Source organism: Neoarius graeffei, chromosome 10 (assembly GCF_027579695.1).
Source record: "Neoarius graeffei isolate fNeoGra1 chromosome 10, fNeoGra1.pri, whole genome shotgun sequence".
Lineage (NCBI taxonomy): Eukaryota > Metazoa > Chordata > Actinopteri > Siluriformes > Ariidae > Neoarius > Neoarius graeffei.
In genome coordinates this window covers 59,354,619-59,372,287 of record NC_083578.1, presented here as the reverse complement: position 1 = coordinate 59,372,287, position 17,669 = coordinate 59,354,619, and the positions used below count along the sequence as shown (strand labels likewise).

At 41.5% G+C, this 17,669-nt stretch overlaps 2 protein-coding genes across 2 annotated transcripts in view; one reads left to right on the top strand and one right to left on the bottom strand.

The window, feature by feature from the left end:
• The window catches only part of gpr173 (G protein-coupled receptor 173), a 100,893-nt gene that overhangs the window by 38,125 nt on the left and 45,099 nt on the right, over positions 1-17,669 (top strand). The gene's annotated exons all lie outside the window — the stretch shown is intronic.
• On the bottom strand, positions 4,619-15,539 carry si:dkey-16n15.6 (organic solute transporter subunit alpha). Its single transcript, XM_060930824.1, has 7 exons — positions 15,470-15,539; positions 9,130-9,281; positions 8,940-9,013; positions 8,633-8,788; positions 8,381-8,492; positions 5,141-5,393; positions 4,619-5,040 (listed from the first exon to the last, which is right to left on the bottom strand). Exons 1-7 carry the CDS (start codon positions 15,537-15,539, stop codon positions 4,619-4,621), a joined length of 1,239 nt encoding a protein of 412 aa, XP_060786807.1.

Below are 17,669 nucleotides of genomic sequence, written 5' to 3'. Positions count from 1 at the left end.
AAGACCATTGTTACCCTCCCCAGGAGTGGTCGACCAACAAAGATCACTCCAAGAGCAAGGCGTGTAATAGTCAGCGAGGTCACAAAGGACCCCAGGGTAACTTCTAAGCAACTGAAGGCCTCTCTCACATTGTCTAATGTTAATGAGTCCACCATCAGTAGAACACTGAACAACAATGGTGTGCATGGCAGGGTTGCAAGGAGAAAGCCACTGCTCTCCAAAAAGAACATTGCTGCTCGTCTGCAGTTTGCTAAAGATCATGTGGACAAGCCAGAAGGCTATTGGAGAAATGTTTTGTGGATGAATGAGACCAAAATAGAACTTTTTGGCTTAAATGATAAGCGCTATGTTTGGAGAAAGGAAAACACTGCATTCCAGCATAAGAACCTTATCCCATCTGTGAAACATGGTGGTGGTAGTATCATGGTTTGGGCCTGTTTTGCTGCATCTGGGCCAGGACGGCTTGCCATCATTGATGGAACAATGTATTCTGAATTATACCAGCGAATTCTAAAGGAAAATATCAGGACATCTGTCCATGAACCGAATCTCAAGAGAAGGTGGGTCATGCAGCAAGACAACGACCCTCAGCACACAAGTCGTTCTAGCAAAGAATGGTTAAAGAAGAATAAAGTTAATGTTTTGGAATGGCCAAGTTAAAGTCCTGACCTTAATCCAATGGAAATGTTGTGGAAGGACCTGAAGCGAGCAGTTCATGTGAGGAAACCCACCAACATCCCAGAGTTGAAGCTGTTCTGTATGGAGGAATGAGCTAAAATTCCTCCAAGCCAGTGTGCAGGACTGATCAGCAGTTACCAGAAACATTTAGTTGCAGTTATTGCTGCACAAGGGAGTCACACCAGATACTGAAAGCAAAGGTTCATATACTTTTGCCACTCACAGTTATGTAATATTGGGTCATTTTCCTCAATAAATAAATGATGAAGTAGAATATTTTTGTCTCATTTGTTTAACTGGGTTCTCTTTATCTACTTTTAGGACTTGTGTGAAAATCTGATGATGTTTTAGGTCATATTTATGCAGAAATATAGAAAATTCTAAAGGGTTCACTAACTTTCAAGCACCACTGTAGCTAAAAGCTGCTTCACCACACTGTTTTAACAACAGGTTTTACCAGTACATTTTGCTGCTGCGATCTGGTAGATCTGATTGGGTTAGGCCGCTGCAACATATCAGAGAGGTAATTGGGCCCTGTACCATTTAGAGATTTGTACGCCAGCAACAATGCTTTAAAGTCAATTCTGTAGCTTACTGGAAGCCAGTGAAGGGACTTTAGAATTGGAGTAATGTGCTCTGTTCTTTTTGTTCGTGTGAGAACCCTAGCCACTGCATTTTGAATCACCTGAAGTCGTTTGATGGTCTTTTTGGCAGGCCTGTGAAAAGGCCATTGCAGTAATCAACCCTACTAGAGATGAAGGCATGCATAAGTTTTTCCAGATCATTTTTTGACATAAGTCATCTTAGTTTGGAAATGTTTTTTAGGTGATAAAATGCCAGTTTAGTGATTGCTTTCATGTGACTGTCAAAGTTTAGCTCGCTGTCAATGAAAACACCAAGATTTTTAACCATATCTTTTGTTTTAATCCCCTTTGTGTCAAGAATAGTGGTAATCCTGAGTCTTTCATCTTTTTTCCCAAATAGAATTACTTCTGTTTTATCTGTGTTCAGCTGAAGAAAATTGTGACATCCAGTTGTTGATTTGGTCAATACACTGGTAGAGACATTCAAGGAGGGCATAATCATTAGGTGATAGAGCAAAATAAATTTGGGTGTCATCTACATAGATGACATCATATGAGATCTGTCTCATATGATGTCATATGAGACAGTGGGTCTTAGAGCTGTATTACCCGATCAGATATACCAAATTCTGTTTGTGATAGTTTCCACAAATTAGGTAATAAAACATGACATTTGAAACTGCATGGTTAAAGACAGGTTTAGGATTTGAAAGAGCACACCAATTTCAAAAACCATTGTTTTTCATCTTGCTGGCATACAGGCTCACCAGTGAATGAGTGATGGACAAAAACGACTGCGAAATATTTCACAAAATGGATGGGTTTCCCAAAAGCCTCTTAATGCTAAGAGCATCTTAAAGCATATACGCAGAGCCATGGCCTCACTTTCGTTTATAAATGCCTTGAGACCTCAAGAATGGCACAGGAATAGTTTTAAGCGTTAACAATAAATCTAATATTATAATTTTTATGATTAAAGTGATTTATATAGGTAGCGGTCTGAGTGAATGACCTTGACGTCCATAACGTCACAGCAGGAAGTCTATCGCTCTCATCGCCATTTCCACTAGACTAAAACACATAGCTGACTGCAACTCCGATCCTCCATTTTGAGCTAATTTATCACCATACCACGTAGATGTGTTGCTGCACCTGCCAGCAACATGACAGAAGGTGGATTTACGTTGCATTCATGGTCCAAGAATGCTCAAACTGCAAAGATTTGGACGCATTTTGCGAGAAGTTCACGGGCACATTGGGCGCCTATGACGTGGTCTCTCCTCTGCTCTGCACATTTTACTGAAGACTCGTATGAGACCTCTGATCTGTTTAAGAGTGTTGGCTATAAGCCCGTATTGAAAGAGGGTGCAGTACCAACAATTAAAGATAAAGAAAACTACAAGAAAAGAAAGTATTTATTTTATTTATGTATTTTTTTTTAAAGCAAAGTTCAGTTGCACCAGTCTTCCCAGAGTGAGCCGAGGGTTATTGCTAAAACCTGGAATGGAATGGGACGGGACATATCTCTCAGGCAGTGACCTCCCCGCATTTGTTGCTAAAACCGGTGACATTCCGTCCCGTTCCGGGTTTTAGTAATTGCCTGAGCCGAGCAGTAATGGACAATGGTACTCAGTATGGACAAAATAGTGAATGAGTGGAGCAGCTATCTGATTTCATCACTGGATATTGCTGCCATCTCGCCCTTACATGGAAGAAGCGAATGAATGGAGAACTGAACAAACAACTGAAAGTCAGATTGTTTCAAAACAATCGGCCACAAGATCGGCCTTCAAGAAGCAAGAACACAGACGGGTAAGCTCCGATTCTCATTTGGATAAAAAAAACAACAACAAAAACAACATGTTTACCTGCATTTAGATTAATACATGTAACTTGTATTGTGTGTTTAAGTTACCAGTATAAGATTATGTAATTTGCTTCAGAATGTGATTGTCTCAGTTCATCTGATTTTTTAATTAGCCTTTTACGTTTTATCAGTGAAAATGTATGCATGTACATAATATATGTTGTATAAGTTATAACACCTATCCTGTTTTAATGAGAGTCAACCCACAATCAGTGAAGTCAAATCAGTCTTAGTTGAGCAAGTCACTAACAGCATTTCTTACTTTCACCATAAATTTTTATTTATATGACTTTGGTCTGTAGCTGTAAAAGGCCTCGGCCTTAAAACCGGTTACCGCTGTGACGTCACACACTCAGGCATGGCTGGCTCAGCGGGGCAGCTCAAATGCCAACTTTGCGGTCGATTTTAACTCTCAAAAAAATATATATATTTTTTATTCCCATTTATGCAGCATACAAGAGTCAAGGATGGAGATACTATCCACTCAGAAATTTATTTAAAAATAAAGGTTCTGCATATCTGCTATGCTTTTGGGAAACCCATCCCAGGCTGGTTGGTTTGTGTAGTGTTTGTAGTTGAGGACTACATTATCAGAATTCACAAATTGGGATTAATAAAATGAATTATTACTTACAGGTGTACACTACTGCACTGCGGATTTATAATCATTCATCTCCAAGTGAAAGCTCTTTACTGTGGTCAAGTGTTGTTCTGTAACTATAAAAGAATAACCCTTTTTCATCTCTTTTATGAATGCGGGGCCACCTTTCCGTTCTGGATTGAAGTTCTTTTTCTCACCTGCCTATACCAGTGGAAACTACTCCTTTTTTTTTTTTAACTCACCCAAGGGCATTGTTTGTTACACGATATGATCATAAGGATAGATCATAAATATTTATTGTTAATTTTCACATTATCATGTGGCATATTCTTTATACACATGTTAACCAAGGATATTTACAAGTGTCCCCAGTTTTCAGTTTGTTTACAGGAGAATGGACTTTCTTCTGAATTCCACAGTGGGAAATGGTAAATAATGTACTCTTCTGGAGAAATTATTATATTGCAGCAAAAACTCCAACATTAAACCCCCCTCCTGTCTCCTTTGCTCTTTAATTGTCTTATTAGTACAGATTTTGTTTTTACACTTTTTATATTTTTTCCACATAATGTTAATACATTTATTTTATATTCCTGCTTTATATGTCTACATATATATTTTAGATATAAATATGACAATGTTTTATACAAAACAACTGTAATACCTTATTGGCTTTGCAAGAAAAGTAGTTTACAGTGACATACAGCATATAAAATCAAGTCATAAACTTGCTAGCACTTAAAGCAATGGTTTATGGATTGAAGCACAGAGACTGAAAGCTGTCAGGGTTCTGTGCACTTTTCATTTTGGGTTTTAACACAGCCACTGACGTGAGCTGAGAGGAGACAGATAACATCGTTGGTTATATCTGGTTTAATACATCTGCTGCTATACAACAGTGACATCACTATTTACCACATAGTTAATCTCAGCACTGTCAGTTATGGTTGAGGGTTCTGGTTCTGTGCTCTTACACTCCTCAGGTAGCTTATTGCTGTCTCTCTCTGACAAATCCAGAGGCTTGGACTGTAAGGGGAAAGGAAAGTGGTCCAACGGAGCATGTTCGATTCTGCACAGGCTGTCCTCACTATCGCTGCTGTAAATGGGGTTAGAGCGCCATGGCTCCTCTACCTGAGAGCTGAGCTGAACTGCAAGAGGCAACTGAGCTTCTGTTTGAATTGCCTTATGACTGATGATTGCTTCTTCAAGACAATAAGCATCCTCTGGACCGGGCTCCACTTTACGAAATATGTTGCGAGCAAACAGACTGATGCAGAACATCTCCACAATTACTGAATAGTGGTAGATTACTGAGAGAGAGAGAGAGAGAGAGAGAGAGAGAATTTGAATTAAAGGATTAAAACATTTCAGCAAATATATAATAACTTCAGGACCGATTCAAGGACTCACACTGTGAGCGAAACAGAGCAGAGAAGGGACGTGCACAAGGCACAACTTTTAGTGCCCCCATAGTTTCCAAAATTCCATGCTGAAGTCCACACAGTACTAACACAACAATGATGCAAACAAATTTGGCTCGAAGCCCATAGCCGTGCAGCGCTCTCCTGGTTGCCTTGTAAAACAGCAAGTAGCCATAGTAGGAAATGAAGGTGGACATGCAAGTGATTGCATTTACATAAATGTTGGGATCAACTGAATCAACCTGGGATAAAGAATACAAAAAAAGCATTATGAGGTTAATATTTTGGATAAGCATGCCGCATATTGAACTGAATTACCAAAGTATTTGGATAAATTAGTGTTTTAAATTCTAAAACACATCAAAACAACTAAAATTCAAACATAAGATTTAAAAAAGGCTCACAAAAATGTCTTATCAGAAGTAGAATCACTGACAAAACAGCAATTGATGAATTATTGTGACTGTATGTAATATACAGCTAATGGTAATATACAGCTAATGGTTCATATGTTAGTTGATGCTAACCATCCATCAAACCATTATCTAAACTGTTTATCCATCAGGGTTGTGGGGGAAGCTGGAGCCAATCTCGACTTCGGGTGAAAGGCGAGGTCACCCTGGGCAGGTCACCAATCTATTTCAGGGCTAATACCAAGACAAACAACCATTCACACTCACGTTCACACCGATGGACAATTTCGAGTAGCCAGTCAATTTCAAGACAATTTCGCAGGCACTTTAGCTATCCGGACCCTCGTTACGTTATTTACCAGACATGGCCGCCACGGACTACAACTCCCAATCGCCCTCCCCCTCCCGAGTAATGATTGAGGACACCCCTGTTCCACATTCCCTGTAATCATCCATGCATCCATCCATTATCTGTAACCACTTATCCTGTGCAGGGTCACGGGCAAGCTGGAGCCTATCCCAGCTGACTACGGGCGAAAGGTGGGGTACACCCTGAACAAGTTGCCAGGTCATCACAGGGCTGACACATAGACACAGACAACCATTCACACTCACATTCGCACCTATGGTCAATTTAGAGTCACCAGTTAACCTAACCTGCATGTCTTTGGACTGTGGGGGAAACCGGAGCACCCGGAGGAAACCCACTCAAACATGGGGAGAGCATGCAAGCTCCACACAGAAAGGCCCACGTTGGCCGCTGGGCTGAAACCCAGAATCTTCTTGCTGTGAGGTGACAGTGCTGACCACTACACCACCATCCCGCCCTCCCTGTAATCAGCTCTCCCTATTTAAGGACTGCAAACACTCACACACATTGCGAAGTATCATTCTGTGTCCCTGTACCTGATCATACCGAGCCGTGTGTTGTTTTGGCCTGACTTTAGCTATCCTGATCCTTGTTACATTATTTATTTGACTCTGAGACTGTGGTTTACCTTTGACATCCCATTCACACATCAACTGACCTTTGGCATGATTCTGACTCTGATTCTCGTCTCACGACTTGGTCTCATGACTGTCACCTCACAGCAAGAAGGTTCTGGGTTCACCAGTTTGTGATGCACCCGCTCTCCCCTGCAATTGCATCCGTAAGTACCTGCACACTCTGACACTGCCCTTACATGACAGAAACAGTCAAGTATCAGACAAGCTAGTGGACTAATAAAATTGTTTTAACTAGTTTTATATGAAACTGTCACAAATATTTTCTGTAAAATGTGTTAGTAAATAATCCCACATTATTTTTTAAAAAGCAAATTAAAAATAAGTGCTGGATAAAAACATATCTATCTTATGGAATTAAAGATACAAATTTTGTTTTCCGATGGTCAAGTGTTCATGAGATACGTTGCCTTGCACTTACGATCGGGTACCCTTTGGTGGTACACTTTTGTCGTACGTACATTCATACGTACAGACATCGTACAGTCAAAATCCATCAAAAATCAAGTCGATGCATTACTATATTCTCTTAAGTATGGGACTCTGTGAGTGGGGAGCTCCGCTATTTAAGACACAGCATGAGTAGCACTTCAAAAAGATGTCTCGGAGGAAGCACGTGATATCTATCACCCTCCTGAGTAGCTGTCGTATGATGGGGAGACCTGACTAGTGGCTGGGAATTGGCTAAGACTAAATTAAGGAGAAATCAGGGAGGAAAATATCTAATGAATAAATCAATAAATCTTGGATACCACTAAAGACCACGTCAATTAATATTATTATTAAAGTTATTCAGGTGGATTTGTTTCTTTAAGGATGACTAGTTGGACCATCATCACTCTGAATTTTTCATACAGTTCTACACCTATTGGGCACCTGAAACTTTTTATGCCTGAGTGATGGAGGCATTATATTTTTAGGTTGTCCCACAGTGTCTGAGAATCTTGTTAACATGATATCTAAACAGTGAGTGGTCATATGTCTGTAGAATTTATATGTTGTAATAATAATAATAATTTTGATTTCTATAGCGCCTTTCTCACACCCAAGGTCACTTTACAATTAGAGAGGGAAAAAAAAGTCCACCAAAAGAGGGTCAGGATGTCATTCCAGTGGCGTAGCTGCCCACAGTCCCACCAAAGGCGTACGAAGGTATATCTCACACTGCCTGCACAGCCACCGCGACGCCACTGGGCAACATCACCCGGAACACCACACCATGGATCCATAAAGCAAGCACAGAAGCACCACTGCAAAGAGTGCCGGTATGTCCCAAACTGCCTGCACAGCCACTGCAATGCCACCGGGCAACATTGCTCGGAACACCACACCAAGCACAGAAGCACAGCTGCACCCAGTGCTGGACAACCCTGATGTTAAAAAGAGCAACAAGCTCAATGCAGTCCATAGCAAGGAGCAGAGGCACCACCCGTGGCAGACTGAGGCCTGAAAGTAACTGACGCCCAAAACTGGGTCCGGAGCTACACCGCAGCTGGCAGACAAAACATTCAAAAACAGAACAAACACCAATTCATACAATCACCTAAAATAAAAAGGTCTGGTGAGAAGTGGCAGCCAAAATGTGCACAGCGTACTCTCAACCGGAAACAGACTGTATGATTTGTAACCAGCAGATGAACTGATTAAATTTTGGAATTGATCCAAACAGGGTCAATGTCACAGCAAGATCAAATGTTAGGTCAAAATTTTTTCTTCAATAGCTTCGTTCATATTTGAAATATATTTTAGGGGTATGTTCTGGTGCACAAATTAGTAACAAGAAAGACTAGACTTGTTGGCGGTGGACTCACATCCCCATAGTCATACTGTTCATCTGTCCAGAGGATGAGAGTGATGAAGAACACAAGAGTTCTGACCACAGAGAGTTGGAGGACTGCAGCCATCATCCATCCCAGACTTGTCCTGTAGTATAGGTATGTGATGTTATAGCAAGATAGTTTGATTAAATATTTAGATAAAGCTTTTAAAATGTAGCCCAGATAGCTCAATATCATACACGTGAATGCACTGTAAAATGAGCATGTGGATATGTCCCCCTTTACCTGTTGATATTGATGAGGGGCAAACAGCAGCAGCAACAGCAGGGAAAAGGGTCAGGAGAAACCTGTTCCCCTGCCAGCACCGCAACCATTCGAGCCTTCCCTCCAAAGAAGTTTTCAATAAGACCCATGAACTTTAACAGAGTAATGGAGTGATATCTTTAAAAAAAAAAAAGAGTATACTTTTGAGCAATTTCAGTATTCATTCTTTACAAATACTCACAGCTTCATGCAAAGATACATTTCCGATTATTTCACATCCATACATTAATATAAATGAAAGTACAGTAGAATTTAAAAAGTCACTTACAAAGAAGCTATAAAATTGCACAACGAAGAGGACCGAGGTACATATAGTGCAGTGATGGAGGTCATTCCAAAGACCTGATGTGAAAAGGTAGCAATAATTTAACGAACATCATCAAGCCTCCAAAGCAAATCATACTGCAAAAAAAAAAAATCTACTAAATGATGGCGACCCATCACAGGTGTTGTTTTACCGGATACATGCCCAGGATCCACAGGCTGAGGCACCTGCGTCGGGATGAAGGCACATGGCGGAGGAAGAAACCAACTTCCTCCAGGAAGAGAGCCAGTAGCAGGACAGCCAATGCGGCCGGGACAAGGTACAACCACAGCTCATTTTTAATCACTTCATGCAAAGAAAACATGGACAAAATCTACTTAAATTATGGATAAAACTGTATTATGTAGGAAACCAGTATGGCCAGAAAACACACAGTTAACCTCTATCCAAATGAATATTATGGCAAAGATGTTTTCAGCATTTTCATTATAAAACACAACAAAACACCTTGTAGAAATTAGGAGATACTTAAAGGAGATACGCAGAACCTTTATTTTTAAATAAATTTCGGAGTGGATAGTATCTCCATCCGTGACTCTTGTATGCTGTATAAATGGGAATAAAAAAAAATATATATTTTTGAGAGTTAAAATCAACCGCAAAGTTGGCATTTGAGCTGCCCCGCTGAGCCAGCCAGCCCTGAGTGCGTGACGTCACAGCGGTAACCGGTTTTAAGGCCGAGGCCTTTTACAGCTATAGGCCAAAGTCATATAAATAAAAATTTATGGTGAAAGTAAGAAATGTCATTAGTGACTTGCTCAACTAAGACTGATTTGCCTTCATTGATTGTGGGTTGACTCTCATTAAAACAGGATAGGTGTTATAACTTGTGCAATGTACGTGCATGCATTTTCACTGACAAAACGTAAAAGGCTAATTAAATAATCAGATGAACTGAGACAATCACATTCTGAAGCAAATTAAATAATCTTATACCGGTAATTTAAACACACAATACAAGTTACATGTATTTAATCTAAATGCAGGTAAACAACGTGTTGGTTTTGGGGTTTTTTATCCAAATGAGAATCGGAGCTTACCCGTCTGTGTTCTCACTTCTTGAAGGCCGATCTTGTGGCCGATTGTTTTGAAACAATCTGACTTTCAGTTGTTCGTTCAGTTCTCCGTTCATTTGCTTCTTCCACGTAAGGGCAAGATGGCAGCAATATCCAGTTCAGAAATAAGACGGCTGCTCCACTCATTCTCCATACTGAGTACTCCGCCATTACTGCTCGGCTCAGGCAATTACTAAAATCCGGGACAGGACGGGACGGAACGTCACCGGTTTTAGCAACAACCGCAGGGAGGTCACTGCCCGAGTGATATGTCCCGTCCCATTCCATCCCGGGTTTTAGCAACAACCCTCGGCTCACACTCCGGGAGAACTGGTGCAACTGAACTTTGCTTTTTAAAATAAATAAATAAAAAATAAATACTTTCCTTCTCTTGTAGTTTTCTTTAATTGTTGGTACTGCACCCTCTTTCAATACAGGCTTATAGCCAACGCTCCTCAACAGATCAGAGGTCTCATACGAGTCTTCAGTAAAATGTGCAGAGCAGAGGAGAGACCACTTCGTAGGCGCCCAATATGCCCGTGGACTTCTCACAAAACGCGTCCAAATCTTTGCAGTTTGAACATTCTTGGACCATGAATGCAACGTAAATCCACCTTCTGTCGCATTGCTGGCAGGTGCAGCAACACATCTACGTGGCATGGCGATAAATTAGCTTAAAAAGGAGGATCGGAGTTGCAGTCAGCTCTGTGTTTTAGTATAGCGGAAATGGCGATGAGAGCGATAGCCTTCCTGCTGTGACATTATGGACGTCAAGGTCATTCACTCAGACCGCTACCTATATAAATCACTTTAATCGTAAAAATTACTATATTAGATTTATTGTTAATGCTTAAAACTAGCCCTGTGCCATTCTTGAAGTCTCAAGGCATTTATAAACTAAAGTGAGGCCATGGCTCTGCGTATATGCCTTAAGAAATTTTTGCAATACACAGTGTGTCATGATATACAAACTCCATTTCTAGAAAAGTTGGGATATTTTCCAAAATGCAATAAAAACAAAAATCTGTGATTTGGTAATTCACATGAACCTTTATTTAACTGATAAAAGTACAAAGAAAAGATTTTTAATAGTTTTACTGACCGATCTGACTGTATTTTGTAAATATAAAAGAAGTTATAATTTGATGCTTATAACACACTCAAAAAAGTTGGGACAGAGGCAAAATAAGAATGAAAAGTTTATAGGATATTCAAGTAACTCCATTTTGGAAGATTCCACAATAAGCAGGATAACTGGTAACAAGTGAGGGTATCATAGTTGAGTATAAAAGGAGCATGCACCAAAGGCTCATTCTTTGCAAGCAAGGATGGGTCATGGCTCACCCCTTTATGCCAAAATTCATGAAAGAATTGTTAATTCAAAAAGAACATTTCTCAATGCAGGATTGCAGAGATTTTAGGTCTTTCAAAATCTATAGGACATAATATTATGAAAAGATTCAGGGAATTCGGAGACATCTTAGTGCGTAAAGGGCAAGGTCGGAAACCACTGCTGAATATGTGTGACCTTCGAGCTCTCAGGCGACACTGCCTGAGAAACTGTCATGCTAATGTGACAAATATAGCAACATGGGCTCAGGAGTACTTCGGGAAACCATTGTCACTTAACACAGTCCGCCACTGCATCCAGAAATGCAATCTGAAACAAGAATTATGCAAGGAGGAAGCAATTCATGAATTTTATGCAGAAATGCTGCCAATTTCTCTGGGACTGAACTCATCTCAGATGGATCAAAAGGCAGTGGAAACGTGTGCTGTGGTCAGGTGAGTCCACATTTCAACTTGTTTTTGGAAAAACCGGACATTGAGTTCTCAGTGCCAAAGGTGAACACGACCATCCAGTTTGTGATCAGAGAAAGGTGCAAAAGCCAACATCTGTGATGGTATGGGGTGCATCAGTGTCCATGGCATGGGTGAGTTGCATGTGTGTGAAGGTACCATTGATGTATTGGGACATGTATTGGGGTTTTAGAGAGGCATATTCATCAAGGCAACATCTTTTCCTGAGAAGTCCATGCTTATTTCTGCAGGACAATGCCAGGCCTCATTCTGCACAGGCTACAACAGCATGGCTTCGTAGACACAGAGTGTGTGTGCTTGACTGGCCTGCTGACAGTCCAGATCTGTCTCCTGTTAATGTAAGATGCATCATGAAGAGGAGAATCAGACAATGGCGACCACGGACTGTTGAGTAGCTGAAGTCTTATATCAAGCAAGAACGGACAAAAATTCCATTTGCAAAACTGCAACAATTAGTATCCTCAGGTCCCTGATTAAAGTGTTATTAAAAGGAAAGGTGATGTAATACAATGGTAACAATGCCTATGTTTCACCATATTTTTTGAGTGTGTTGCAGGTATCAAATTCTAACTTCATTTATATTTACAAAATACAATTAAGTTGGTCAGTAAAACTAATGAAAATCATTTCTTTGTACTTTTGTCAGTTAAGTAAAGGTTCACATGAATTAACAAATCACAGACTTTTGTTTTTATTGCATTTTGGAAAATATCCCAACTTTTCAGGAAATGGTTTATAGGTTTTCTAACAAATTAGCAGCAAAATAATAGTATAGTGTTTCATTTAAAAATTATGAAAAACTGAGTTTAATGGCTACAAAAATGAATTACTTAAAACTGAAACATGGAAATGAATATAATAATAATAATCTCATCTCGTTATCTCTACCCGCTTTATCCTGTTCTACAGGGTCGCAGGCAAGCTGGAGCCTATCCCAGCTGACTACGGGCGAAAGGCGGGGTACACCCTGGACAAGTCGCCAGGTCATCACAGGGCTGACACATAGACACAGACAACCATTCACATTCACACCTACGGTCAATTTAGAGTCACCAGTTAACCTAACCTGCATGTCTTTGGACTGTGGGGGAAACCGGAGCACCCGGAGGAAACCCACGCGGACACGGGGAGAACATGCAAACTCCACACAGAAAGGCCCTTGCCGGCCACGGGGCTTGAACCCGGACCTTCTTGCTGTGAGGCGACAGCGCTTACCACTACACCACCGTGCCGCCATAATAATAATAATAATAATAATAATAATAATAACAACAATTCTGTACAGCTGTGATGCACTGCAGCGGCAGAAGACACAGCAAAGCTGGAAAATTAAAGATTGGAAAAACAGTGGCTCGTCTTTTTCCAGTCTTCAACTGTCCAGTTTATGTGAGCCTATGTCTACTGTAGCCTCAGATTCCTGATCTTGGCTGACAGGAGCCCAGTGTGGTTTTCTGCTGCTGTAGCCCACCTGCCTCAAGCTTTAGCGTGTTGTGCATTCTGAAATACTTTTCTACTCACCTCAGTTGTAAAGAGTGTTTATTTGAGTTTCTGTAGTCTTTCTGTCAGCTCACGCCAGTCTGGCCATTCTCCTCTGACCAGTCTCATTCACAAGGCATTTACACCCACAGAGCTATCACTTATGGTGTATCACTTTTGTGCATGTTTTTGCACTCTTTAAACAACTGTTGTGTGTGAAAATCCCAGGAGATCAGAAATGTCTGAAATATTCAAACCAGCTTGTCTGGTGCCAACAACTACACCACAGTCAAAGCCGATGAGATCATCCCCCATCCCCCTCCCCTGCCTATTCTATTCTTTAATATAAACATTAAATGAAGCTTTTGACCTGTATCTGCATGATTTTGTGCATTGCGCTGCTGCCACATGATTGGCTGATTTTATAATTGCATGGATGTACAGGGGTACAAGTGTACTTATTGAAGTGGCCAGGATATACAGTACAACCCCAATTCCAAAAACAGTTGGGACGCTGTGTAAACTTTAAATAAAAATAGAATGCGATAATGGGTGGCACGGTGGTGTAGTGGTTAGCGCCGTCGCCTCACAGCAAGAAGGTCCGGGTTCAAGCCCCGTGGCCGGCGAGGGCCTTTCTGTGCGGAGTTTGCATGTTCTCTCCGAAACCGTGTGGGTTTCCTCCGGGTGCTCCGGTTTCCCCCACAGTCCAAAGACATGCAGGTTTGGTTAACCGGTGACTCTAAATTGAGCGTAGGTGTGAATGTGAGTGTGAATGGTTGTCTGTGTCTATGTGTCAGCCCTGTGATGACCTGGCGACTTGTCCAGGGTGTATCCCGCCTTTCGCCCGTAGTCAGCCGGGATAGGCTCCAGCTTGCCCATGACCCTGTAGAACAGGATAAAGCGGCTAGAGATAATGAGATGAGATGAGAATGCGATAATTTACAAATCATGGAAACCCTATATTTCATTGGAAATAGTACAAAGACAACATATATGTTGAAACAGAAATTTTATTGTGTGTGGGGGGGGGTTGTTTTGTTTTTTTTAAATATATGCTCATTTTGAATTTGATATCAGCAACACGTTTCAAAAAAAGTTGGGACAGGGGCGTGTTTACCACTGTGTTGCATCACCTCTACTTTTAACAACACTCTGTAAATGTTTGGGAACTGAGGAGATAAATTGCTGTAGTTTTGAAAGGGAAATGTTGTCCCATTCTTGCCTGATATACAATTTCAGTTGCTCAACAGTTCTTTGTCGTATTTTGTGCTTCATAATGCGTCAAATGTTTTAAATGGGAGACAGGTCTGAACAAGCTGTTACTACAGAAATGATAATGTTTTAGAATGAGCGTATTAATATAAACCTGTACTATGCCTGAAAGAAGAAACTACTGTCTACCGCTGTTACAGAAAATTAATTGGCACCTTCTGAATCCATAATACAACAGAGCTGTGGTAAAAAGTGGGATAACATAAATAATGTAACAGAACAGCAACATATTCTTTCCATTATAACATTAATATCACATTCATTTAAAGCCTTCTTGTTTGAGAACAGTGACTGAAACAGCCAAACTCCAAATGTAGACTAAGACTCATCTCATCTCATTATCTCTAGCCACTTTATCCTTCTACAGGGTCGCAGGCAAGCTGGAGCCTATCCCAGCTGACTACGGGCGAAAGGCGGGGTACACCCTGGACAAGTCGCCAGGTCATCACAGGGCTGACACACAGACAGACAACCATTCACACTCACATTCACACCTACGGTCAATTTAGAGTCACCAGTTAACCTAACCTGCATGTCTTTGGACTGTGGGGGAAACCGGAGCACCCGGAGGAAACCCACGCGGACACGGGGAGAACATGCAAACTCCGCACAGAAAGGCCCTCGCTGGCCACGGGGCTCGAACCCGGACCTTCTTGCTGTGAGGCGACAGCGCTAACCACTACACCACCGTGCCGCCTAGACTAAGACTTTTAAATCATTTTCCTAAACACAATCTCAGCCATATAGAATTAAAATACTCCGGCATCCATTCATGGATTGCTAAAGCTTTGTGTTGCAGATAAAACAAGGCCGAAGTGCTAAGCTGGAGCTTTAAGTTATGGTTCCTACCTTTAAAGAACTGTGATGAAAGTGGGATCTCAGCACCCATCAGGCTGCAGTTGTCTGCTCTCCTGGCCATTGCTATGATCTCAGGAACCCAGCAGCTCTATAACAGGATTTGAGCCTTTTTTAAATACTTTGGCTTCGATGAATTTAAGGGGGGAAAAACAGCAGCAAAAGATGGTCAGTGAGTTTGATCTGCTCTGTGCTAAGGAAGTTCCTGATTGTCTTCCTGATCTCAGAAATTAATGATTGACAAATACAGGTAGAGTTACAGGTAAGGGGCCAAGTCCGTCCACTCGCATTCAGACTGTTTCTAGTACTTCTTCATGTTAGTGCTTGACTGCTCTGAAAGGGATAAGCAAATAATGGCACTATTTGCATCGATTTCTAATATGGATCTAAGGTGACATTCTTAGATTATATCTCTCTCTCTCTCCCTTTCTTGCTCTCTCTCAAAGTCATGTCAGTTTATTTGTATAATGCTTTTAACAACAGACATTGTTGCAAAGCAGCTTTACAAAAAAAAAAAGACTTTAAACATGTAGGGTTATTTTATCCCCAATAAATTTATTTATCCCTGATGAGCAAGCCTGTAGCAACGAAAAACTCCCTCAGATGATACGAAGAAACCTTGAGAAGAACCAGGCTCAAAAAGGAACCCATCCTCATTTGGGTGATAACAGATAGCATTTTTAAAAATGTTAGTACAATTTTGCAACTAGAAAATTCATTATAATTTTAACATGAAGATTATTTTGTTGACGTTATCAACTGTTCATTAATGGAGACTTGAGTGCAAAACTCTTCATGACAACTGCAGACGTAAAATTATCATAGCGATTGTAGTCCTCAGCCATCATAGCAAAACTGTAAGCCCATGTTTACATTAGACCGTATCAGCGGATCATCAGATTAACGTTTTTAAAATGATTAGTGTGCACACAGCAACAGCAATACACGATTTGCGTGCACACAGCAATACCAATACACGGATACGCTCGGCTCCGCAGGCATCCTGCGCTCCAAATCACTCCGCCCTGAACAGCGAGTGCCCTCTGGAGGGTGCGCACTCCGGCCTTGCACAGCTCACAGAGCACGCGAGTGAAGTGAACAAACTGTGATTCGGGACTGAGCCGCTGTGTGTGTGATCCCAGCGCATATCACTTACCACTTACAAGTGGAAGGATGGCAAGCCTAAAGACAATCATAACTACACAATGGGCAGTATTTGCATCAGTATTTACAGTATTTTCATACTTTTATACTCTTTAATGAAAGGTGATACAAGGCGGAAGTCCGTGCCGTTTTTCAGCAGTCGCGTCACATGACCAACGCCAGCGAATCAGGAAGGTGGATGTCACAGTGACGTTGTCCAATGAGACGCCAGCTAGAGCTCAGCACAGCGTATCCGCGTATTCTCAATGTTTACACAGCACCGGAGCTGACACGATCTGGATTGAATGCGTGGACCCTGGCGGATTCCCGTTTCCCGGCGTTTCCAGGCGGTTTAATGTAAACGGACAGTGCATCCGCGAAGAAAACGAGACAGATACGGTCTAATGTAAACGTAGCCTAAGTGTCCAGGGCCATCTTCCAAGTGTGACTTTCGACTGTCCATATAGGGCTGTCCTCCCGCCAGATGTAGGGCATCAGAATGGATCAGGCAGGTCTGAAGAGCAGAAGAGGTGAGTATCAGTGGTGTTTCAGGATTAACGTGTAATGGAACAAATTTGGATAAATTATCATCTTATTTAAAGCTGGGAAATGTATGTATTATTTACTGATTATTGCCAGGTAACAGGGGGCGGCACGGTGGTGTAATGGTTAGCACTTTTGCCTCACAGCAAGAAGCTTCTTGGTTTGAGCCCAGCAGCCGACGAGGGTCTTTCTATATGGAGTTTGCATGTTCTCCCCGTGTCTGTGTGGGTTTCCTCCGGGTGCTCCGGTTTCCCCCCACAGTCCAAAGACATGCAGGTTAGGCTAATTGGTGGCTCTAAATTGACCATAAGTGTGAACGTGAGTGTGAATGGTTGTGTGTCTCTCTGTGTCAGCCCTGCGATGACCTGACGACTTGTCCAGGGTGTACCCTGCCTCTCGCCCATAATCAGCTGGGATAGGTTCCAGTTTGCCTGCGAGCCTGTACAGGATAAGCAGTTATGGATAATGGATGGATGGGCCATGTAACAATTTTTTTTTTACATTTAAA

Excerpts from the sequence above, each read along its gene's own strand:
- si:dkey-16n15.6 (XM_060930824.1), bottom strand. The coding sequence starts at position 15,539 with ATGGCCAGGAGAGCAGACAACTGCAGCCTGATGGGTGCTGAGATCCCA. Across the intron at positions 9,282-15,469 it reads TTCATCACAGTTCTTTAAAG|TGATTAAAAATGAGCTGTGG; the intron begins GTAGGAACCATA and ends CTTTGCATGAAG. Across the intron at positions 9,014-9,129 it reads GGATCCTGGGCATGTATCCG|GTCTTTGGAATGACCTCCAT; the intron begins GTAAAACAACAC and ends TTTTCACATCAG.